This window comes from Lagopus leucura, unplaced genomic scaffold (genome assembly GCF_019238085.1).
Source record: "Lagopus leucura isolate 7727_CA_CO unplaced genomic scaffold, USGS_WTPT01 Super-Scaffold_100040, whole genome shotgun sequence".
Taxonomy (NCBI): Eukaryota; Metazoa; Chordata; class Aves; order Galliformes; family Phasianidae; genus Lagopus; species Lagopus leucura.
The window spans coordinates 1,942,576-1,969,232 of record NW_024962289.1 but is presented as its reverse complement, the minus strand read 5'-3'; the positions used below and the strand labels follow the sequence as shown (position 1 = coordinate 1,969,232).

The following is a 26,657-nucleotide window of genomic DNA, read 5'->3' as shown; positions in this document are numbered from 1 at the left end:
GAACTGCATACACACACTTTCCCTAATCACTTGTGTAGGCACTCCAGAACAAATCAAGACTCCAAAAGAGCCTGAAGATCACAAAGCAACAAAACTATTTGATCTACAACAAGCAGATTGCTTTTGGAAAATATTCCTCAAGAAGCATTTCTCCTCAGCTATTCCTTTAAGATCATGCCAAGTTCTCAAACCGTGGGATGCTTTAAGGGGCAGCGAGAAAGTGCAGAAGGATAACATCCAGTAAGAACAACAGTCGTGATTTAAGGAGTCAGACAGTCACACAAGTGGAAATCTGTCCAGGAATAAAAAGAACACGCTAAGCAAAAATCTGTGTCAGAACATATGTTAACTACTGCCACTGTGCTGATAAGCAGCACACAGCACTGAGAATGAAAGTGTAGAACACCCAAATGTGAAGGGGTTATTTTCTCCAAATGAAAACCTGGAGCTGTGCTAGTGACTTATAGCAAATGAAAAGGAACCAATACTTAATGGTGCACGTCCCACAGAAGGGAGAAATCTGAAATTGTTTGGAGAAATCAGGCCTGGGGCTGTCTATCATTTACTGAATATAAAGGAAGACTAAGTGTAGACAGACAGACACACACGTGCAGTTGAGCAAAAATAAACCACCTCCCAACAACATCCAGTAATGAAAAACACAGGCCAAGACTGGCAGAGCAGAAGCACAAACCAGGCTCTCATGAATAAGCACTTATCTCAGGAGATGGATTCTGGTATTCAGCAATGCAGCAGCTCAGCACTGTCACACAGGAAAGCTCTTGCCTGCCTTGCACCAGCTTTTCTCCAGGCACAACTCCTCTTGCTGGGTGCTCGCTGCTATCTGCAGGTAAGCTATTAATCCAGTGGAAAGTGACCCTAGCCAAAACCTGCAAGCTTTCTGACATTTTAGTAAATTCTACTGAGCTCACAGTCTGATTTTTCTTCAAAGGTAAAGAAGTCTGCCACAGCAGCTTCATGTGAAAGCTGTACTGTACTTACTACACGAGACCACAACATTTTATTACAAAATTGTTTCAACCATGCTCTTTGAGAAGTTCAAACTTCGACTGTCTGATAGCAAAAAATAAACCCCCAGTAACCACTGGTCATAAAGGGAAGTACAGAACTTGGTTAGCATGGTGCATGCTCCATGATTTTGATTTTCAACAGAACTGAAGATACATTTGCTTGGGACCTTTTAGCATCATCAACAATGTCAGTATTTGGACTGTAGACACTGTTAACACTATGGACTATTTCACTTAAGCACTTGTCATAGCAGTATTGCTACTGCTACAAAAACATACGTGACCTAGAAACTAGAGCAGGAATACAAGTTGCTGAAGTGGTAATAATTACACATAATCTTTTAGTGAAAGAAATAATGATTTCTATGTTCCCATATATACTACTTTCAAGGTTTCAGTCACAACTGAATAAACACACTGCTCTTCATTTCTGTAATAGTTTTCATTACAAAACCATGGAGCACTACACAGAAATTAACATTATCACATTAGATCCAGTATTCTCCGTAGCCCTATGGCACACCTAAGTTCAGGAATGGTACCACTGTCACCAGGATTGCCTACGTAAGGAAACGCTACAGAACAGCCAGGGAAGGCAGGGAACCAGGGGAGGGAGAGAATCATGGTGTTTGCACAGCAGACATGAAGCAAGCCATTTCAAAATGCATGGAGTCAATCTGAAAAGGAGAGGCACAGCTCCTGATAATAAGTGCTAGAAAAAGAGCACTGAAATTTCATCATCCCCTCTGTCTCCGCCCACGAAGCATTGTATCATTCTTCAAAAACAGATTAAACAGATTTGTGACTTGGCCAAGTCATTTTGGCAAGCGTGCAGCAGAGCTGGGAACAGAACATGTTTTTCCCCAGCACCCTACCCTTGTTGAAACCACTGGATCATCCCTTCATTTTAATTCTTCCTTCTCCTACAACTACTTGAAGAGGAAGAATCAGGTGGCAAGCTCACAACTTTAAAACAGGGATTATTTACCTAAATAAGTCTGAGCTATTGCAGTTGGAGGTTGTTACAGGCACACGAGTATCTGATTAAGAAACAAAAAAGGAAGTAGCTGTGAAGTCTACATGGCAAACACCAACATACGCACACGCACACATAGCATGTCCTCTGGAACACAGCTAAGGGGGTTTTACTTTCACTAGGATGAACGCCACAAGAGTCTGACAATAAAGCTACACACTGTAATTAAAACTTATAGTTAAAGTCTTCAGTTTCTTCAGTACATAAGTTATACAAGATTTCATTTCTTCTGTATTTATTAGAAGACTTTTTTTCCCCATTATCAAACAACAATAGGAAAAAATGCAGTATCTGTAGACATTAAAAAAAAAAAAATCAAATAAAATAAAGCAAAAGAAACCTTGAATACTGAAAAATATTGGGGGAAAAAGGACTCTTCGTTTCTGCTGCCCTTTCCCTAAGGCTTAGCAGTAATCAAGATTTCCTCACTCTTGATCATGACTAGTTTTCATGCTATTAAAATTGTGACTGATTTATGTTTGCACTTGAACCAGTGCAGAAGATCCTGCAGCAGTCCCAGCAATGCACAGCTGCAGATGCTGAGAAAAAAGCAGAACACAAAGCTTAATAAGAGACCAGCAGAAGCCAGTAATCAAATACCTGTCTGAAGTTATTTCTGCACTGAAGTGCAAAATGAGGATCGTCAGTCATACCAACGCTTTGGAAACTACCAACAATAGTACAAGCACATCTCCATTGCTTTTCCTGTCCATCTGCAGTGTCCACACTGAACATCATTTGCTTTCTTTTTTCCTCTTCTCAAGTGAACGATGCCGCCTGTGAGCAGATCTTTCACCATGAACTTTTATGTCTAATCAGAGAGGTTGCATTCCCAAAAATCTCACAAAATGCACTGCAAGGATGCAACGCTTTTACATGTACGTTTAAGTTCTGTTTACTGTTTCTCACCAACACTCCCCAGGCTGCAGCTTGGGTCAGCACTCACTCACATGGCTTGGACCAGACCCATGCAACTAAAGTAGCCTGTGAATCCGAGCTCTCATCAAAAATGGCTTTAAATATCAGATCAGGCCTTAGCACTGTTTACGTAAAGAACAATGACAAGTGATGAAGGGGAAAAGATTTCCATTTAACAAATATTAAACATTATGGTAAATAATTTACACAAAGAACAGGTGTTGAAGCTAAATAATTGCTACAGACCAAGTCCCAATAGCATAAGGATATTTCATCTCTCAATTTTAAGCTGAAAATAATCAGACTGATATCTGTGGTTTTGATAGCACTAGCACAGAAGACACCAAGGATTGTGTCCTGAAAGAACTGACACAAAATAGTGGTGATGGCCAGGATGTCCATAGCAGCAAGTTTTGTAAATAAAGAACCAACAGCAACTGCAGGAAAGAAAAAAGAAACAAAAAAGCTCCATGCTTAATGCTGACAGGGTAAAAAAAAACCTCTCAAGAATAAACAGCTTATAACACAACCTAAACAGTTCATGGAACACACTGAAGAGAGGGCATGTGCTGGTCATATGTTCAGCGTATGTTATTGGCACCATGCACCGGCATGTTCCATGTGGTAATAGCTTAACTATTTACATTTGAACTGTGCTGCCTTCAGGGATGACATGATCTGGGCAGCCCTGATGAAACACACACCACCTAAAACGAATACATGCTAATTTTGGCTCACAAGTTACCTCTCCATACTTCAAACAATGCTTTGCTTGGCACTAACTCGTTTGAAGAGCTTATACTCAATATAACTAGTGGCAGTGTGAAGCAACTTTAAAACCAGCAGGCTGGGTTTATGTAGCATTATATAAAACAGTCATTGTAGTATCTGTGATTTTTAGATACAACTTCCTGCTCAGATCCAAGTACAGATTGCACGCGCGTGCACTCCAACTTCAGAACAGCACCATCCTTTGATGTTGTGTGATTTCTCTATGCGTTCACTGCCTCAAACACAGCAGTTCCTAACACGATGCAGTCCACTGCCCAGATGACAACTATATGCAATGCTGTAGTTTCAAGACCCTGTCACAGAGCAAGTGGAAAAAAAAAAAAATCAAAACAGAACACAAAAACCAAGAATAAAAAGAATTCTGCCAGAGTTCAAACACACAACTTCAAATAACTGCTTTCTGCAACAGTCAGCCTTGGCTCCCTGCTCTGCAATCATTTCCATTTCTGTGAAAGTTGTAACAATAAAGGTGTTCCTGGTGCTGACACAGAGCTATTTTAAGAAGGGATCACCACCTCACTACTGTATGCTAATTCCTGACTGCATCAACCCTTTCTGCATTCAAACCAGTGGCTATGATTAGATCTATTTACTTCCTTTTACATATCCATCCTGTAGTACTTGAACTTTAAGTCCCCTAGAGCTATTTCTCTTTCCTTTGTATTTTTGTATTAAATCATTGCCTGCACAAGTCAAATCCTGTCTCCATTTAGAACACCTTTAAGAGGGTTATTCTAATGACTTAGAGATGGTGTAAACCACCACAACTACCTACAAACCTCTCGTACTTGAAGTCTCCTTCACTCAGTGAAGAAAGTCAGCAGCCCAACCTCTTGCCCCCCCTGTATCGGACACGGACAGAACGTTCCCAGTCAACAATCCATGAACCAAATGCATAAGGCACTCAGATATATTCTCTTCTCTAAAACCCTTGGGAAAAGCTCGAACAAGCAGCTACCACAAAGACAAAACAGTCGTAAGCAGGGCAAAATTGCACTAGTGTAACATATCCACAGCAGCCAGCATTTCCTTCATCAGAGCCCAGGGATTTCCGAGCTGTAATGCAACATCACTGCAACACACACCCAGCCCCTGCAGCTTCCCTAGATCTGTCTGAAAGTAATTAACCCTAAACTACTCAGACCTTCACGATAAGAAATTTAAGAGCAAGAAAATCATCTTCCTCCATTAACATCAAGTGTTCTTTCAAAAAGGAAACAAACAAATATGCTGAGAACAGTTTACCTTGGAGATAAGGCAGACAAACTGTTGGAGCCATGTCAATGCAAGGGACTTGGAACTGGAGCAGCTGCAATGACAATCAAACGCACATCCCTTGCCTTATCAAGTTGTCATCCTCCCTTGAAAGCTCCTCTGGCACACGCTGCTACATTGCCATCTCCCACATTTATTTCTGTAACTGGAGTCTTCTTCTTAATTTCAGAAACTAGAAAAGCCTAATTCCTAAAACAAACATTTCTGATCAAAGCACCAAATGTGATTCCTTAGAAACTCAGTCTCTTCTCCCTTTCCCCTATCCCGTTACTTCTCCATGCAGTCAAACTCACACTGCCCTATAGCTGTGGTTGTTTTATACTCCACATAACCATGTTTTTAACTTTCTCAGATGAAGCTGAATTACTTTTTATGGCCCACCTCTCAGCTACATCACAGCTATTACAAACATGCACACACAAACGACTAAGAGAACTTCAGCTCACTAAACTCAAATTACAAAAAATACATTTATTTAATCTTTCCAACTGATGGCTGAATTACAGTCATATTTCTGTTATTCAATGTCCTCTGCAAGCTGTTTTGCTCTTTTTTTTTTTTTTAAAGACTTATAAACACACATGTTGGTTATAACCTTAGATAATAGCTAATAATCTCCTGTAAGAATCTTGGGTACTTACTAGCCCACAGCAGAACAAACTTATTTATAGCTAAGCAGCAGGCTGGGGTTAGTGATCTCTTCCAAGCTTGACAGATTTCCAACCTCAGAATAACCACGCCATAAAACAAGCAGGGTTATTTCACTACTGACAGAAAAGTAAACATTTGTGTACTAGGGTGTGCTTGCAGATGATTGCTCTGGCTGCCTGCACTGCAGCAGACAGTAAAAGCTATTCATAACAGGCCAAAACTCACGGAGGAAATTTAAAATTCTGAAAAGAATTTATAATCAAGATTTAACTCACACCTTTAAACACCAAAACAGGTGGGAGGATCTGAAATCTCCCCACTGTGAATGACTTTTCCCATTTCATCTTCAGAAGCGTTCCTTGAACGTTTAATAACTGCCAAATTTTTCTCTCTGAAACAGGTACAATTACCTACATCCTAATGTATAGCGAAGGATAACAGACCAGGAACAAACTACACTTAAACCCACAGAAAGAGACTGCAATCACAAGAGCTACTAAAATCAGGTTAGAAAAAATATCTAACAGTTACGGTAAAATCTGACTTACAATGAAGAAAGTTTACTCACAAAAATCTCAGATTTAAACTGAATTGGATTTTCAAGCAAATCATAGAATCATAGAATCACAGACAAGGTTAGAAACAACCTGCAAGATCATCTAGTCCAACCATCCTCCCAAATAATATATGCTAGAAATGAAATACTTCCAGAAAAGCCTGTTCTGTTGTCAGCTTGCTGCCCACTGTTTCATCTCACCCCACTCCTCTGCTTACCCACTCACTAGAATTTCCACAGTCACTGTGCATATTCTGCTCGTGCAACAGCACTCCTCAGAGGCCAGCAGTCCTTCAGGAGAGAGGAAAAAAAAAGATGAGGGATGCAGCTAGTCAAGAACGAAGTGATGAACCAAGCAAAAAATTATTACACATCTTTGTAGTGCTTACTGTAGGTTATTTTGTCTTGCTAGAGCTCACAAGGCATTTGAGCACTGTTAGACAGCTCTGGAATGTGCTGATAAAACAGACTAGCTGCATTTCTCAGCTTTATGGGCAGACCAATACAAGGAAAACATTTAAAAACAAAGGCTTGAGTTTCAATTCGAAGGGATAAACAACTGAAAATTCTACTGTGGTTTTTACCTATTGCATCTCTTTCCTGTGTTGCTAAATGTGCCAGCCATCCGAACATTTCAACTGACATACTCACTGTGGTTCCCAGCTCCAGAAACGTTTGCAGGAATTATCAATATCTAGAAAGCTACATGAATAATACCATCATCAACCACAAACTGTGGAGCACACCCTGAACTCAGAATTCTTTGCTGCATTCATTTTGGCACTCATATTCACAGCAAAGGGGAACCACCTTATCCTAAGGATGTACCTTCAGCTCGGTAATGCAGCTACAAACATGCTGTCAGGAAAAAGGCTGTGCTCCAACTTCTGATAGTATTGCTGGAAGTTGGACTGTACCAGGATGAATTTCATCATTCTGGGAGAATCCTATTACCCAATCTAGTCATTTTAATAAAGTTACTTAAGAACAGATTGCAAACTCTTCAAAGCAATGTTTTCCTATCATTAGAACAGCAGAACAGTTCACTGCCTGGCTTGCAGACCCTAAACATCACTAAGAAAGTAAATATATCTTGTAAAATGGAAGTGTAGATGAAGCTATTAACCTCCTAATAGCCTACAAAAGAGCATCCTCTCACCACATGCACTAGAAAGGACCTCAGCTGGTGACCACCCCAAAATAAGGGAGTCAACCAAGGGCTGCATAAGGCAGCTCAATTACCTACTAGTAAACTTAGCTGAGCCCAGCTGCCACACACCCAACATTCACACCATCTAAGGAAGTCACTTGCTTCCTTTAAGGTGACTTTGCACAATGTTATTCAACGCTTAGATCTGTGCAAGCTATAAACAGAATTCTGATTGATGATCATGTATGTAATTCACTCCTCATTTTTGTCAGCACCCAAGCCCAATGAATACTGCAGAGACACGATGATTTTAAATGCATGGAATGAGGATGCTGGCCTGTGATGTGAAATGATCCACAGCCAAGAGCTCATGCCCATTTTTCTCTAGTGCTTTTCTCCATGTATGCACATTTATGCAGAGAGTGAAAAAGGGCTGGAAAGCACGTATTAGCCAAAGCACTAACAACTGAGCCAGTTCAGCATCCAGTCAACTTAAGATTCACTTTTCAATTTTTGACTTAAAACAGTTTCTCACAAGAGTTTCCTTCATCTTCTCTTACACTGCTTTGGCTTTTCCTTTCCACTTTGGTTTCAAAAGCATAAATGGCCCTTAAGACAGCAATTCCTTAATGGATGATTCCACAAGGCACGGCAAGCTGACCACTGCCAGAAGTCTGTGCAAGCTGACCACACAGTGCATGCCAGCTCCACTGCTTGTCAGACCTTTCCATCAGCTACTTCAATGCAAGACAAAACCACCAAAAAAGCAGACATCAGTAGCTCATGGAAGATCTGGTGACTTCCAAGGCTAGCACATCCTGCAGCTGGGAGCACTGCAGTAAGCGAGACCTTCCATTTCCATGCTCCTTTCAGCAAGTGAAATGGGTCAGCTCAGATGCTCGTGAAAGCACAGCCTGTCTTTCTAAAAAGTGTCACCCTAGATTCCTCTGAATCACAGCAGCCAACCCAAATATCAATGCCAGAGCCCCACATCTATCATAATAAAAACAATACTACCTCTCAGAGCTCAAACCTCAGACAATCTTCAACTCTGTCCAATCTTTCTTCAGGCCTCCCTGCAAACTCTTCCAGTTCTCCCCGCGTAACAACTCCAAACCCCGTGAAGATCCTGTCCATGTCTCAAAGCAGATCACATTGGCCTAATAACCTCACCCTTCCCCTGCAGCATTCGACTTCTCTTCCATCTTTATAAACCATACGTTTCATGATGCCACAATCATCCTCTTTACCACTTGCACATTATTTTTTGCCTAAACAATATTTGTTATGGATCAAATTTGAAATCCCCCTCACACAGAGCTCTGCATGACTACATTCAGCCCTCTCCTGTCGAAGCTTCACACTTTTTCATCCCTGTCTCCCCCAGTGCTACACTACTCTTCCTCATCTGCCTAGAAACACCGGTAAAGCTTCCCAAAGAGGAAATTCTTTTCTTTAAGAGACAGCCTCCATCATTCTTATTTTCCAACCACTTTCCATGTGTGCTTACCACCCTTACGTTGTAATCAATGTGCCCATCTACTTAACTAAGTTAAGGAGTAAAACTTACGACTATATGTCTTGTCCACCCAAATTATATTCTGACTAAAATACCACAAATATCCTCACAGCACAATGTAAAATGTCACACTTTCCCATGTGTGGAGGTTTATGCTGTATTCATTTAAGTCACAAGCCAGGTGTAAGTCTTTGGAGTCCTTAAATTAATTATCAGCCTTAAAAACAAAACAGGTAATTGTGTGTTTGTACCTTCATAAATCAAACTTCTACCATAGGCATGGTGCAGCAGCATCCTGTGCACCGAGGCCCACAGTAGACACTAATATTTCAGGTGCACTTTTTTTTTTTAAGGCATTGTATGTTTCAATGAAAGCTAAATTACTTTTTTTTTTTTTCCCAGCTGTGGTGTCTGAATGTGTCACTGCTTTCCTAAAACTCCAGGTTTTTTTTTTGTTTTTTTTTTTTGTTTTCTTTTCAAATCAAATGAGCTGGGTTGGGGTGGTTTTTTTGTTTCGCTTTTTAAACAAACATGCACACACAAGTAATTTTGAAAATGCAATTTAAGAAACAACAACACCCAAAAAAACCTCTGTGCCTAATGGTAAGTTGAAGTTCAAAGCAGCACAAAGACTCTTGTGCTGCAGATGGGGATATGTGCTGTCCCCACTGCAGAAGTTCCAAAAAGCAGGAAATGGTTAAACAAATTACTGCTGCCTTACTGCAACATCTGTAAAAATCAGAATTGAAAAGAAACTTCTGTCAACGTGTTACTTCATTCCTATCAGCTCTGCACCAAAACTACACTTTAGAGAGGAGCTTTAAGTGATCTGAAATACTGAATTTAACGTCAACAGGAGGTGCAATCACTTTGTCCAGTACTCACTAACCTGACTTACCAACATAAAATTAAGATGCTTACACCCCATCAGCTCCAAGACTTTAGGAAAACTCTGCAGAGAATCACTGGGTATTAAACTACCTTTCAAACTACCGTAGTTGTAGTCCAACATGAAGACTCAGATGATAATAAACAAAAGCATAAAAATCATTTGCATGCAAGAACTCTGCTAGCAAGCATAAACAAATGCCCAGCTAGGTATCAGATGCTTTAGAAGGAAGTTTAATTTAAACAAATAAATCAAGCATGGACTTCATGTTACAACAATTTTTCAAGGTATGGAAGACTGTTAGAAAAGGATTTGCAGAAGTAGTGACTGAACAGCTATGAAGATTCGCTTGTACCTCCCATGCCATCAAATTGCATCCAGCCATACCTACAGCACACCTGATAACCAGGTCTGATTACAGCAAGGTCATTTTTGGTTCTGGATCTTTTTGTTTTCTTGTTTGTCTAAAGCAGCTTTTACAAAAAGGTTCTTATCAGAAGAGGGGAGTGTAATGAAGATGCAATCATTCCTCTATGCTGCCTTCCAACACTGCTAAAAATATGTGCTGAGTTCAAACCTTGACACCTTAGTTTATGGCCTCTGGAGTTTCATCCTGTGCTTGGTCCATTAGCAAACCTTTCAGTCATCTAATTCCTCCCCATAAAACTGTATGTACTGCAGCATCTTGTGCTCCTTTTGGATAAGACAAACATACTGAACTCCTCACACTCCTCCCTGTTTGTTATTTCTTCCAGCCTTCAATTCCTTTCAGCAGTTAGCTCCCTAAAACGTTGCAGTTTCCCAAATATTCTTCCATACAAATTTTGATTCCAGAACCATACGAAGTTCCAGCATCAATCACTGCTCTCCAACCCAGTTCCTCTATTTCTACAGTCACCACATCACTCTGCTTTGACACACTGCATCTCATCTTACATATCTAACAATTTGTCTTCAGTTACCACTTCCAAAGCAGCCTACCAACTCTTTTATCAGTTTCCCACCGTGAAGATCCGGCCTGCAAACCCTTTGAACCCTTTGCTTTTTCTTTTTTGAGTGGATTGACCAAATCCTTTTTTTTTTTTTGTCCTCATTATTTGTGATTTACGAACATCAGTACCATCTGTAAATATTTATCTGCTGTTGATTTTTCCTCAGATCTCCGAAGAAAGGATGAAGTAGAAACATCAAATAGTAATCCAGCAGTTTACAACGCTTACCAACCTGTGTACTCCCCAAATTCTGCTTCTGGAAACTCATTAGTAAGTGAGGCAGCAGTTACACAAAACATTTCATCCCTGGAGATACTCACAACTGAAATGAACAAGGCGCTCAGCAATCTTATTTGATGCTGAAATCATCTGTTTCCAGCAGGGGTTTTGTTGCAGGTCCCCTTCATAATCCTTAATGTAAAATCTTAAATTAACACTGAACGAAAATTAATTCCATTCGACTTTATACTAATTTTGTTTTGCTTCACAAAGCTTTGATAATGACATCTGTTTGTTCGGTTTTTTTGCTCTTCCTCTTTTTTCTTTTTCTAAAGTTACAACTCTGGTTCATTGCACACGTACCCTCACCCACCTGAGCTGGAGCTGTCATGCTGAAGCCAACAGGAATTCTTACAGTGTAGCATGGACACAACTGCTGGCCAATCTGCTCACCTTCTCCATTTTGTTTGCTACACACGGACAAACAAGAAGGTGATGTGCTTGTATACATATTAAGGCATTCTGACATTCTGAATGTTGAAGATTTTACTTCCACATATACTCAGATCTACATTATACGTGAAGACACCTCTTTGCACAAGTTAACGACAGGCAGTACTGGTGAGAACAGCACAGCAGCACAGTCAATATGTGCAGCACAGCCACACAAACAAATGCAAAGAATCGGACATTGCAATTGCTCATGGATGTTCTTAACTCCTGGAAAACATTACGTATCACTCCATCCCTGCAGGCATTCACGGCCAGGCTGGATGTGGCTCTGGGCAACCTGGTCTGCTGGTTGGTGACCCTGCACACAGCAGGGGGTTGGAACCAGATGATTACTGTGGTCCTTTTCAACCCAGGCCATTCTATGATTCTATAATACTGCAACTCCAGCTCTCTTCAGTGATACAACAATATCAATGAAATATCAGCTGAAGAATGTAATTTTTGTTTTCTAGCCTTCCAACGTGGAATAGCTGTACGATAAATACAGTTCCTCCCCTCCAACTGCTTTATCTAGGTCAAAAAATTCCTTAAAGGCAGGAAGTCGCAGAAAACAAATGTCACTACACATCAACTTTTTATCATGAAAATAAACAAGACAGAAGATATAACCACCACCTTCCTAATATTTCAGTCTGAACTCCCACAGAAGACAGTTTATTACTACAATCAAGTATGTTGTGAAAACACATTATACTCTGCCATGGATGGCCTTACACTGCTACAAGACAAATATGCGACTTCCTTTGAAACTACATTTGATTTCTGTCCAGTTCTAGGTAATTTTACACGGAGTAATGGGGCTTGAGATCTTAAGGGCACTGCTGCACTTAGTGAAAATACAGAAGATCAGATGCACCATCACCTTATTTTTAATAGTTTAAGAATGACCATGAAAATAAATTATTTGCTCTGTGCATGAGAATTACATAGGCTTTAAATGGGAATAAAGCAGAATTCCTGCTCAGCAGAATCATTCTCTAAAACACATGTATGTTCTTGAAGGACGAATATTTATACGACAATGTCATTTCCTCATTATAAGCAAATTAATCATACACATTCATTTTGAAAAGCGAGGGTGGAACATTAACTTGCATTCCTGATACCCACCTGATACAAAGCTGTCTCTCCTTCCTCAAAACTTGTGCATTTCTCAACTGATGATCAGTACTGTATATGCATTTAATTAGTACCCAGGAAAGAATGATTGCATTTCCGTATCTCTTGCCTTACTGCTATAACTGAAGGTAAGGAAATCAAAACTCACTTTCAACAACAAATTCATAAAACAAACAGTTTAAATACTTCATCTGCACCTTTACACCAAAACAACGCTCACTAATCATGCTTCTGTTACAGAAGTGGAACAGAAAAACAGAGAAGCCACCAATTTCTAAGACCATTTCCTGGTTTCTACTATTTCACATAACCACACAGAGAACATACTTGTACTCCTATAGATAACTCCAAGCACATGAATACGTGTAAGATCAATAACACTGTAGAAGATGTCCTTACTCGATCCCACACATCAGTCAGAGCAATAAAAAAGGCAAAGCAATCACCAGTTAATCCAGATCTAAAGCTGAGCTTTCGCTCAGCTACCTGATTGGTGTCTGGCAATTTGTAGTATTGTTTCAGGAGCAAAAAAACATTTCACTCATCCGTCATGGCCAGTTCAGATGGGAATGTGAAAGAAAAAAAGAGAAACAACTGTTACAGATTACAGAAACTTCACATTCAGCTTTTTTTATTTGAAGCAGAACATGCTCTACCTTCTGCCTCCTATATTGCTCTTCAAGGTAAGGCTACAGTGAGAATCTTGCTTTAAAGTAGCCACAAAATACCCAGGAATATGTTCAGTTTGCATTATTATTCATTACGCATGGGTCACAGTGTCTGCTTCATAAAGTACATAACATTTCTGGAGTCCGATTTGTAAGTCGCAGCCAAGTTCAATACTTCTTTATTCCTTGCTTTGAGATAACTTGTAAGTAATTCATAGTTTTAATACCAGTATGGAATTCCATCATATTCCTCTAAACACAAATCAATCATAATGTCTCCATTTGGCCAGCTGTCTTCCTTACAAGCAGCTGTATTTATCAGAAGTGTTATCAAAAAAGTGAAAAAGCAGGTGCCAATCCAGCCTGAAGTAATTAATCCATTGTTGGAACTCTGTTCCTTGGGAAAAGAAAAAATATATGTATTGTGTTTGATTTCCTAAGCATCTAATGCTTATAAACATAAAGCAAATCTTTACAACACAAGTCAGGCTCAAAAGCAAAAAAAAAACCCAGCAAGCAAAGCAAAGAACATTCTTCCCATATCAGCTGCTAACACTGCTTAAGATGTTACAATCCATCCCTCGACCATTAATCCAAACCTGAGCTGTTTCCAGAGTGAAACACTCACTGAGCACGCATGCGACCACAATGCATACAGCAATGACATCTCTGCATGGAATTTAAGCAACTAAAAAAGAAGTGCACTCATCTATTTAGAGGTTCTCTACAATCTGCTGCAGTATTTCCTGCCTGAGTAATGTTGAACGCAATAAATTTTCCCAAAGAGTTTACTTAGTGAATATACTTGACAATCACACTTGTGAATAAACTTCACAATCTACTGGCTTCCACCAGTAGAAACCTACTACTTATTAGTCAACAGATGATAAGCTGAAGTGAGACACACTCTACATGGTTTACTCTAAAAGCTCCTATATTTAGCAAATACAAAGAACTTTATAAAATGAATGACAGAATGGGACAATTTTTTACTGCCTCTGATTATAGAGGAGCTAAATCAAGTTGTAGCAAATGAAATCATTGGGAGTAAAATTCAAAAAGCTCAGGAAAGAAGGTACTTTTCCCCCTAACTGGCTCCAAGGTGAGGAACTCACTGCAAAAGGATGATGTGGATACAAGTTTACAGAGATGCAAAAATACATTGCCAATTCATTTAAAAGAACAACACAAAGATTACATTACTCTACTCTGCTCTTGTGAAGCCCCATCTGCAGTATTGCGTCCAGGTCTGGAGCCCCCAGTATAAGAAAGACAGGGAGCTGTTGGAGAGGGTCCAGAGGAGAGCCACGAAGATGATCAGGGTGCTGGAGCACCTCCCCTACCAGGACAGGCTGAGGGAGCTGGGCTTGTTCAGCATGGAGAAGAGAAGGCTGCGGGGTGAGTTCACTGCAGCCTTCAGTACCTAAAGGGAGCCTACAGACAGGAGGGGAATCAACTCTTTGAAAGGCTAGATAACAGCAGGACAAGGGGAAATGGTTTTAAGTTGAGGGAGGGAAGATTGAGGTTGGATGTCAGGGGGAAGTTCTTTCCTAAGAGAGTGGTGAGGTGCTGGAACAGCTGCCCAGAGAGGCTGTGGATGCCCCGTCCATTCCTGGAGTTGTTCAAGGTCAGACTGGATGGGGCACCGGGCAGCCTGGTCTGGCATTAAATGTGGAGGTTGGTGGCCCTGCATATGGCAGGGGGTTGGAGATTCATGAGCCCTGAGGTCCCTTCCAACCTGGGCCATTCTGTGATTCTGTGACACGTGGTTTTGAACCGACTGGGATCCAGAAGAATAAGTAGAGGAAGCACAGCCACATGCCTCTGTCCCTTCCTGCACTGCTCCCCAAGCACTGGCTCCTGACTGCTCTTCAGGACAGTAACAGGCTGCACGCATCTCTGCTCCAACTTGGAAAGCTGTTCTCTCATTAATGGCGCCTTGGTTACGATTCCCAAATCCACTTCCACAAAATCACATCCAAAAGCAATCATTAATATATAAAATATGTGCTTTTTTCCCAAACGAACAAACTGTCTCTTGGAAGACACGAGCTTACTATGTCAGGACCTTTCTAATTTCCAATGCCAATGAACAACATACACACAAACTACTGACTGCAACACGAAGGGGTGGAAAAAATGGGCAGGGGGTGAGCAGCACACAGACAACCAACCTTTTTCATAGCTAAGCTGTACTCAAAAGTCAGTCTGTTTTTCTCCAGCTGTGCTGTTACATCTGTCTGGAACCCTGCCTCTCCAAAAGCTGTATATAAAAGCGCTGTCACCAACAGCTGCTGTGCCCAGCACATAAGGTATTTTTCAAACCAATTACCTCAAAAGTCAAGTATCGATGTTATTATTTACCTAGCAATACCTCTCAACAACGCCCTCACTGAAGTCAGGGGAAACTTGAAAAGAATCAAGGGAAACCAATTAAAAACGTGGACTTTATAAACGGCAGCAGAGATAATCCATGGATCTTGAAGGTAGTTGTAAAAAGATCAACTGACTTGCTTGGGTTTGTATGCATTTAGATGAGGTTATAGGACTTGTTCTACCCCATGCCTTGGTGCACCGTGACCTTGACCACAGAGCTTCCTAATGGACATGAACAAAAAAAAAACTTGCTATTTTTTTTTCCCCTAGCCTCCATTTTAATCATCACATGAGATTACAGCTGGTTTGTATATAGACAAGGACGTGTGTCAGACTGTCAAGAATTAGAAAAACAAAAACACGCTTCCCACTGATGCTACCCTCCTGTGTGGAAACTTAAACATTTGCACTGACAGTGATGTTTCCAGGGAAGCACTAAAAATAGTGACCAAAATAGCTATCTTAATGTACAGCAATTCTCTGTTTATGGGATTTATATTTTTAGAAAGACAAATGTCTTTATTATAATATATATAAGTAGACTCTGAAAACTTAATTTCCCCAGAACTTCAAAATGTGTGGTTTGCAGGAGACCACAAAGCTGTATTTCTGTTTTTCCCATCCAAAATCAGGAAGTTCAATAACACTATTAGATTAAATCAAGTTTACACCTTGTGCTGAAATCAAAGGCGGCCAAGGAAACCCAAATGACGTGCAATTACTAGGGACAATTAAATAAAGACAGCTCAAGTCTGAAACAGCATTTCGCTTGGAGTCACCTATTTATTAGTGACAGAAGACGACTCTTCACTCTTAGTCTCCAAGATCACTTCAAAACAAACACAAAGAACAGGCCTTTTTTTTTTTAACCTCATTTGCCATTAGAAAAAAATCAAATGATCGTGCAGTCATAGGCAAAGCATACTACTGGCAGCACAGCAGAAGTAAACAACAACAAAAATAGATCCAGTGATTACTTGAGCTGAGGATAGCAATCATCAATCTTCAACTCGCACTCAAACTGCTTTCTTTCCAGCCACCTTCAGTTGTTAGTTAACGTTTACATTACACTGTAACTAAGTTTAAGCCTTAAAATCCAGGAGATCATCTTCAGTTTGAGCACTTAAATCTAAATGAAAATCAAGAATAGGGCTACAAACAATATTAGTCATCAGTAGTTCACAGTAATGATTTGCTATAAGCAGATAATGTCTGCTTTGAATTTGCCTGGAGACTCCTATGCTAAAAAACTAAACAACAAAAAACCAGAACTTTGAAAATATGAAACTACAATTTCTCTATACCACTCTGCTATGACTTTGATAAACTGTTTTATATTTCTGAAAAAGCAGTAGGTGAGCATTTGATCCCAAGCCCTTCAAGGTAAAATTCATCCCTAAGCCTGTTGACCAAAGAAATCCTACTTCATTCAGCACACACACTGCTCCATTGTTTCCAGCCAGCACTGAAGGTAAGCCACCTATTATTTACAGAAAGATCACACCTACATTTTGTAACCAGGAGATAACTACTTTAAACAGCTTACAGATCTCGAAACAGAAAGCTGCAAACGTGCAGTCTAAGAAATGGTGTAATCATTGAACACAGTACGTTTCAAGCAGATGTAGTTTCTTTAAGCACCACCTATGTATATCCATGACAAATAAGAAATTAACTGCACAAAAGTTTTCATCGTGTTCATTTTCTCTGTATAAAGTGACAACACTGAAAGAAAAAAAGATAAAATTACGAGTCAATAATTGCATGGACAGCACGAAGCAGCTTTACTTTTTCCTCAAGGAATTAAGCATTTAACTGCGTGCTCCTGACTAAATTTCTCAAGCTAGTTCCAGGCTGCTTGCAATGAACATACATAACTCACAAGGACTTGCCTGCAATGAGTGTATTAAATACCAAACCTTTTACAAAAAGAAGCATTTAAATTGTACCTCTCAAATGCCTTAGATCAAAATATCAATTAACCACATGGCAAACGACTATTAACATTAAAAAGCAGAAAGCAAAAATAGAAGTTAAGTCATCCAAGTGTGTTTGCGATTATACAGCTCCACACAGACTGGCACTGTTAAAGCCTTTCAGAAGAAGCATTTCCTAGAAAGCAAAAAGGTAAGAATTTCATTTTTTACCGAGAAACCAGTTGTGGAAACGAACACCAAGACGTCAAAGTGGAAAATATACACCATCAAAGTGATAAGAGAAGTTTAAAAACTTGCAAGGCATGGTAAGAGCTGACACTGACAGCATGCCTTCTGTCAAGGTAGCACACTTGTAACCTTGTGGGTATCTCTTAGTTGAGCTAACTAAAACTACTCCCAACCAAAACTTTCACTTTTCCTATGTGAGACTCCTCAAAACAAGGATTACTTATTTACAGCCCAATAAACTCTCCAGCGGAGTAGGTAGGCCTCACATAGTCCTCTAGGAAAATATTTTGTCAAGACAGTTAATATTTGCTAATGGTATAGGAATGTATTACCACTTAAAACCTCCTGATGCATTTATTGACACATAAGGGAACAGAAAGCACCAGGACAGTGAAAGCATCTCATGTGGAAGATTCAGTGTAGTCATTAAAAAAAAAAAAAAAAATCAATGTCACAATCAGGCAAAGAGAAACTGCCACAAAAATCAGGATCCCACACACAAAACAAGCCCTCAACGTTCAGTAAAAGCACGAAGGGCGTCACAAGATCTACCGATCTCACATCCAAAAATCCCAGATATGCGGACGACCACTCGACCGGTTTCCTTTGAAGCACGTAAACAATACTCAAGGGTGTATCCAATTCTGTTTGCTAATTACAATACCTCCGAGCGCTGCCGCAGCCCGATTTGCTCCCGTCTCCCAGCAGACACCGCCGTGTGCCAGACGCGGCACGGCAGGGTCCGGGGGGGGCCTCGCCGCCGCACCGCCGGGGGCACGGAGCGGGCGGTGGGTGCGCGGGATCCGGGCCCAGCGGGAAGGGCACGTCCGAAGGCGGAGCGGGAGAAGGGGCGGCGGGGAAGGAGGCCTCGGGCACGGCTCCGCGCCCGTCACGGCGACCGCGTGCCGGCCGGCGGCACGGACAATCGGGCGGCACCACCCCGCGAAGCTCGGGAAGGCGCGGGCGGGCGGGCCCGGCGGGCCCCGGGGCGACGGGGGAGAGCGGGGCGGGCCCGGCCGCCGCCGTACTCACACTCGGGGCAGCTGCAGCGGCGGCGCCCCCCGCCTCTGGAACACGCCGTCCACGAAGACGCCGTTCTTGCCGAGGCAGCGCAGGTAGAAGTCGCCCCCGCCGGCGGCCGCGGGGTCCCCCTGAGCGGGAGGCGGCGGCCCGTCCGCTCCGGCCGGTGGCGGCGGCGGGGGCGCGGCGGTGAAGATCTCCAGGTGGCGCCGGGAGATGAAGCTGGAGTGGCCCATGCTCACGTCCACCGAGCCCTGCGACGAGTTGCGGCCGATGGTCACCGAGCGCTTCTTCATCAGGTACTCGAACTCCCGGCCCTCCAGCCGCGCCACGGCCGCCGCCGCCGCCGCCATCTTAGCGAGCGAGGAGCGGGGCCGCCCTCCGCCGCGCCCCTCCGCCCGCACCGGCCCCGCAGCCGCAGCCGCCGCCAGACGCAGGCAGGGAAGGGGCCGCCGCTCAACCCAACCTGACGCACTCCGCCGCTCGCTGACGGACGGCGGCGCCGGGCCAATGCGGGGCCCGCACGCCCATGGGGCTATGGCGGAACGACCAATGGCGAGAGGCGCCGCGGCCGGCGCCGCGCAGCACGTTCGAGTGTCGGGCGCGGAGAGGACGGGAAAGGCCCGGAAAACGCGGAGCAGATCCGCGCGCCGGGAGCGGAGCGACCCTCGTCCGCCGCGCCGGGGGAACGCGGCCCCGAGCCCCTGGCCGGGAGCGGAGCGCCGCGGAGCGGAGCGCGCTCTCTCGGCGCGGCGGGTTCGCCCGACCCTCGTCTCCTCCCCGCGGTCCCCCCCGCCCCGGGCGGCCGGTGGAGCCCCCGCGGTTCCGGCACCTGCCCTGGGCCCGGATGCCGCCTCCCGCTCTCCTCGGCTCTTCGCGTGGGGCGGTGCCCGTGCCGGGTCCCGCAACGCGGCCGCTGCCCCGCCCGCAGAGCTCCAGGAGCGAGTCGATGGGTTTTCCAGTCGGCAGCCGGGGCGAGTGCCGTCCGCTGGCGTTACTTCCAGAAACGGCAGAACACCGGTAATAACGACAATAAATAACCGCAAGTACCCAAACATTGCTGCAGGGTGGGTCAGCGCTTGGAAGGCCGTGATTGAGGCTGTTTGAAGAATATCACGGGGGGGGGGGGGGGGGGGAAGAAAAGGTTTGATAAACCAAACATATCTGGAAGGTTGTAAACATTAGCTTAAAAGAAAGGTAATGCCACATCTTCAACAATTTCTAACATCCACACAGTGCAAGCTCCATGCTCTAAAAGTTTCAGGCATGTCGGTGTATTTGTGAGTACACCTGCCAGTCCTAGTTCCTCCTAAGAAGTAGGGCACAAAAGAGCAAGCAAGTGATCTGACACGACAAAACAGAATTAGACACTGCTTGCTGTAACAGTATGTTACATTCCTCCCTGAGGGTCACAGCACAGCACAGGGAGAAGTGGGAAAAAATGATCAAGAATCCACATGGGCAGCTTTCAGTTTAAAATACTACAGATTAGCAAACAGAAAACATTAAGTGTACTCAAATGTAGTGTCTGCATTGTGAGCCATTTACCTGATGAAGACCCTCTCAAAACGTTTGCACCTCTGTTACAAAGACCAGGTACTGTCAGAAGTGAGAAGTAAATGACTGGACTTCTGCCTATACACGGTGAAAGAAGGTGCTACAAATTATGCCTATAAACAAATGTACACAAACACTTCGCTGTAATGGCCCAGATAGCCTCACGGTATTTCCAAGCAGTTGCTTAAGATGTGTTTGTCTCTGTTCTCTTTTCATTTTTTCTTTAAACATTTATGGAGTTCACCATCATTTATTAATTCAAAGGACATACAAATGTTTCTTTCAGTGGTACACGCGTGCTCTGCAGGCACTGGTAATAGTTACTGAAAACATTTTTATACTCAAAACCAATCAACTCAATAACAAACATCCAGTACTACATTTGAAACACAAACTCCTATTTTTGCACATTTGAGCCAACAGATTCTTAACTGCAATGATCTTACACGCATGCTTTGGAACAGCACACTGTGCATGCTACCTGCAAAGTCCAGCCAAACTTCAGGAATCCCTCTTAGGATTCAATCAGCACTCATTATAAGCAGCTACAATACAGTAACACGCTGCTTAAGTGCCTTTGTCTGACTGCACTGAGACATCAGTCGCAGTAAAACATAGCAACATTGAGAGATTTGGTTTCTTTTATGGAAAACTTCATTTAAATCTTGCCCACACTTTGTTATTTAGAATCAGACTTTCTTCTATACCAGCATATGTTTGGCACAGAAAATGTGGAGCATCAGAGAGCCACTTATGACTCCCAGATTCTCAACTTTTTTTTTCTTTTTTTTTTCTTTTTTAAATCAATTGGCTCCAGTGTAACTACAGCAGTGTTGTGCCTGCTCTGCTAACAATTGGTTAGGGATCCAGGGGGGTATGCCTGCTAAACATCACCGACTGCACACCCCCAGAGAGAAAACAGGTACACTGGGATAGCAGCCAGGTGCATTCCTATTGGGCCAGCAGCACTTGCTACCACCCTGCAGTTACTCAGTTTGCTAAAGCATTAATGCTGCTTTGCGAATAGCAGCTACTTTTAATTTGTATTAATTTCTTATTAACATCCAATACTAAATTCGTAAAGCTGATACTAGTTCTTTTCATAACAGAACAGCGTTGAGAACACAGCCAATGAAACATAACAAGAAATAGTTTTATAATGCGCTCTGAAAGCGCTTTTCAGGTATCCAACGGTCAGTACAGCACTCTATAACACCAACAGAAAGCTGTTTACTTTGGTATTACCAGTGCTGCAGAGTAAACAACAAATTCAATTGTCAGAAGTAAAACTCACTTTAAGATCTTGCTGAGGTATTTCTGCCAATGTGTTCCTAAATTGGTGCAGATTTAGTCATGCTCTCTGTGACCATGCACAATGGCCCTCATAGGTCATTCCAACCTGCCCACTTGTTCTGTTTTGTGCCATATAAAGCAGGAAGCAGAGCAGTAGAACCATTCATACCATACGCAGTTCCGGGCTGTTTGGGGCCTTTATGTTCCTGGTCCTTATGTTGGAGCTGCATAGCACAAACGTACTGTTCCACCATTTTTTCCCGTTGGTTTTGAGGATCTGCCTTACAGGTTCCCTGACTATTCAGAACAGAACTAGGACTCCAACTTACCGACCAAAACATAGTCTGCTGAGGTGCTGAGTTGCTGACACTACCACTGGAGCAAAGCAAGGTCTCACAGCTATCTGCACTTCTCCACTCTGGGCCCTCTGTGCTAAGTGGCCACGTTACCCAGCTCACACCAAATCATACAGGATCACATTTGCACCACAGAAACTGAGAATCCGCAAAACTTCCTTACCTCATTCTCTGGCCTCACAACAATCTGGGGTTTAACAGAAATACGTAAGCACTCAATGAACCCATTAATAAAATTTTCATGATCAAACTTGCTTCAAATGACTACTTTTTGCATTCTTTTTTCTTGAAGCCCATGTTGTATCAACACAGAAGTGTCCACACACAGTCTGCGTATGCCTGGGGCTACTAAACTGTCCTGTAACCAAAGGGTTTACTTCCTCAGCTTTTCTATTACGTGCGCTCTGCACTGAGGGCTACAGAGTGCTGAGGCAGCCTTCAAGGCGCACATTTTCACTGATTCAAACACATGGAATACCACTAGAGCAACTTGATGAATAATCAAGTAGATTAAATGACCTTAATTGCTTGCTTTGACACAACCAGCATTAAACAGCTTTTAAAGGCCATTAGAGGCTATTCATAATCTTTTTATTACAGCGTCACAAGCTTCCAGCGAGATTTGAGTTCTGTTAAACACAACCCTACAAAGTTAATTTGCAAAGCCACTTTTCGGTAGCATTCACTTGCACTTTTAACAAGGTACGCACTTATCAAAACCTGTTCAACTGAATAAAGAAAACTTCAAACGCCGATACCTCCTTCCTCAACATCTGCCAAGCACAGTGTTTTCCTAGGCGAGAATGCCACTGTAAGTAGTAAAAAATTCCTCCAACACAGCCTCAGTGCGGCTGCTATACACAGCCACGTTTCTGAGTGACCCTGACGACCACACAGAACTCCTGTGTTGATCAGTAAAGCTATATGGAGACTCAGGCTTTAGACATTTTCTCACGTATGCAATTTTTTGTCGAGGGAAAGTGTTAAATACCAAATGACGGGACGGTGCGAAGCTCCCTGGTCAAATATGGTCAATTCTTGCCTTAAAAAATCAATAGGAGAATATATTTTACTTCAGAACAGTTATTTTTATAGGCTTTCTTTTTTCCCTCCAGGAGTCTTTCAGATCTCATAATTTAATAACAGAAGGACTGGAAAACGTAATAGTTGTAGAAGCGTCTGATCCTGAGGTCCTTTTCCATCTTAAACGACGCCGCGATTCTAACAGCTGGGTAATCGTCCCTCCTGCTTTCACGGGCAGTTTTTTGGAGGCGGAGTGGCGGAGCGATCACAAACCCCTACTCGACAGCGTGCCATGGACCTCCGCGACAGCCAAACCCGGGCTGTGCCACCGCGCTCCACCTGTGCAGACGCCCCTCCCGCCGGCCGTCCCGCGCTCCCGCTTTTCTACCCAGCCTGCTCCGCGCCCAGCGGATGATGGCGGCGCCGCTCGGGGCTGACTGACGCGTGTTTGTAAACACTGCGAGGCCGTGGGCGGTGCGCCCCGCCCCAGCGTCCCGTGAGGGAAACGCGGCCGGGGAGAGCTGAGGGGCGGGGCGAGCTTTGCTGACAGGATTACGGCACGCTCCTCAGCATCCTGTTGACAACTGACGCTAAGGCGCGTTTTCTTGGTTTCTAAAAGCAGTTTTTTGAGGCGAGACCATCACAGTCGGGCGGGTTTGGGAAGCGAGAAGTCGACTCCCGGAGCTGCTGGGAAGCGATCCCTACCGCCTGCGTCAGTAACAGCAGACGCCGAAAATTCAGACACACGCTCTAAATTGAAAGCATCCCCTCCGCCCTCGGAGGATAATTATTCACAAAGCGGAAGCTCTGAGAACCGACACCACAACAGGGCTTTGCAAAAGCCGCAGCAGCAGCTGCATGGTAACTGGGAATGCAGAACTCTCACTGCTTTCGTGTACTTCGCTGTGGGATCCTACAACACACCCGACTCCATTTGTGCTGTCAGGATACGGCAGACCTGAAGCATTACTGTCTAAAACGCTGTGGCTTTTTTTTTTTTTTTTTTTTTTTAGTTCACTAACAGTTCAGACTCTACTGAGCATTTGCTATGCAGACACAGCTGCAGGTATTCGAATAAAATGCCATAACTTGCCATGAAAACTTAAGATAGGCTGTCACTTCTCTAATAGAGAAACTGCACCATGAGAACACACTGGTCCATTCACCACAGCAATAGAATTTTTACCCTTCCTTTGCTTCAAACTGAACTTTTCTTCTGTTTCCTTCCAGCCATCCTTCCTCTCATGTCACATAGCTTTATGATATGGTATTGTAAATTAATGAAGCAGATCAGGCTTCCAAGGTTCAGCTTATTTGGAACAGATGTCTTTGGCATCTGAAGGTGGAAACTGCCATGGTACCCCTGTAATATATGGCAGATACAAGCCCTACCAAAACAGCAACACAAGTCATAGTCAGGATGGCAGAAAAACAACCAAGGAAGTAAGAGTGGAGAGACTGAGACGGAGAAACCAAGTGATAAAATGATTTACATTAGTCAAAAATCAGTGAAGAACTACAGAAATGTGAATAACCGATACAAAACAGCCAAAGGCAAATTAAAACCAACACCAAGTGTGATTAGCATCAGTAATAAATATACTTTAAAATCTTTTTATAATAGAGTATTCTCATTTAGATCTGTCATTTCAGAAGAGAAATGAAGATTTTTTAATCAAAATCAGTTTTCTGTTCTGATATTAAAAAAAAAAAGTGCTATTTTCCAAGCCAACAGAAAGCCACGAACATAAGAACAGTGAAAAACAGACATATGTCCTACATGTCTGCCTTTTCTGAAGTATTTAACCAGTCCCAAAGGATAACTACAGAACTGGAGATTCCAAGAACAGTGTTTGAGTGAGCAGCCACAGAAACACTCTTGCAAAAAGGTTAAGAAATTGCAATAGCTTTCAGTAGTGAAGGGACTAAATAACGTAACAAGGCAAAAGTGGTAAGAAAAATCTCATGTTTCATTAACAGACATTAGTAAGATTCTTATGTGGTAGAAAATTGGCTTACGACCTAAGTTCAAAACCATATGATTAATAGATACTATATAAAAAATAGGATAACTGCAATCTTTTTCATATCTGTATACAGTATTCAACATTATTATTTTTAATAATGTAGCCAAATCCTGAAAACCTCAAAATAGCCTATTTTTATCCCATTACTAGGTACATACAAACTCTAACAAGAAGGGCTGTCTGAAAAAAAAAAAAAAAAGACAACAACACAAGCCAATTTATATCTATTAGAAATAATCAAGGATGTTGAGGAGAAAAGATGTCACTTCTGTATTCTCACCTCACACATCATAACTGCTCCAAAGGTTAATCGCTCAGGGAAAACCAGAACAAAATATGAGAACAGTTTCCTCCTTTAGATACTGTGAACACCAATACACAGTCACTGGCATATCAAAAACAGGAGAAAACGAAACTCAGAAAATGAACTCTTAGCCTTCAGAACACTGATGAGGGTTAGAGAAGCAACGTATGACCAGCCATTACTGACAGACTTCCAACAGAGAGAGGAAGAAAATTCTCTCCCATAGTTCAACTACTCTACCTGTTTATTTTGCTAATTGAACTTGTCTGTGGTTAACATGAGATGACGCTGCTCTATTTGCATTTCATTCTTAGAAAAGGAACTACGCACAGGCAATATTCAAATGAGCAAATAAACAACACCCTTTATGAATGGGATCTGAAGTTTCTCACCCGAGTTCCTGTGTGACATTTATTATACAGCACTTTGCAAAGCGGACACGGCCAAGAGGAACTGCCTGTTTGGACAGAACTGAGCAGAAGGAGAACATGAAGCAATTCACTTCATTGTACAGTTGGTTTACTTATTTGATAACTGAGTAAAATGCAAAGATGCATCAGGGAAGACGTGTCAAGAACGTTTCTCCACAAATTAGGAGGAGAAAAAAGCTTTCTCAAGAGAGGCCATGGAATGCTAACATAACACATAATATCAAGTATCGATATTTACAACTTTTTTGAGGTTAGACTATAGAAATGGAGGGAAAAACTGAAACATGCATCAACTTCATAGCATAGTGTGTACACAGCATGAAGCTGTTTATACAGCCTGAAAGCTGCTGAATACAAAACCTTTGCGGTTTACTACTGAAAACACAAGACGGTAACAGGGCAACCATAACACCTAAATATGCTGGAAAAAAATTCTAACAGGAACCCCAAGCAGGAGAAATAAATTTGACATGTTAGTAGGTTGCAGCTCAAGTATGCTTATTTTCCTCTCTCTCAAGGGCACAAACTCAGAATTGAAATCAGTCAGCTTTCACACATCATCATCAATTTATCTAATTCAAAGTACTTTTTCAAAACACATCTCCCCTTGAGAGTATTAATTTTAGAACATGCCTGTAAATAAATCTGCTACACAAGTCCTACACTGCAGACTGTTCTCATTTTCTTGTGGTTGGTCAGTGCTGGTAGATGACAATGAAGTTCAGCTAATACGACGCCAGCAACTCAGTGGGTTAATTAGTGTGCTGGCAGGATCCA

General features: G+C 42.4%; 1 protein-coding gene across 1 annotated transcript in view; it reads right to left on the bottom strand.

Annotated features, from left to right (window-relative positions):
- The window catches only part of FOXK2 (forkhead box K2), a 41,582-nt gene extending 22,340 nt beyond the window's left edge, over positions 1–19,242 (bottom strand). Inside the window, exon 1 of the mRNA XM_042883810.1 lies at positions 18,902–19,242. Within this exon, the coding sequence (XP_042739744.1) occupies positions 18,902–19,242 (341 nt within the window). The remainder of the gene's footprint in view (positions 1–18,901) is intronic.
- Positions 19,243–26,657: the final 7,415 nt, after the last annotated feature.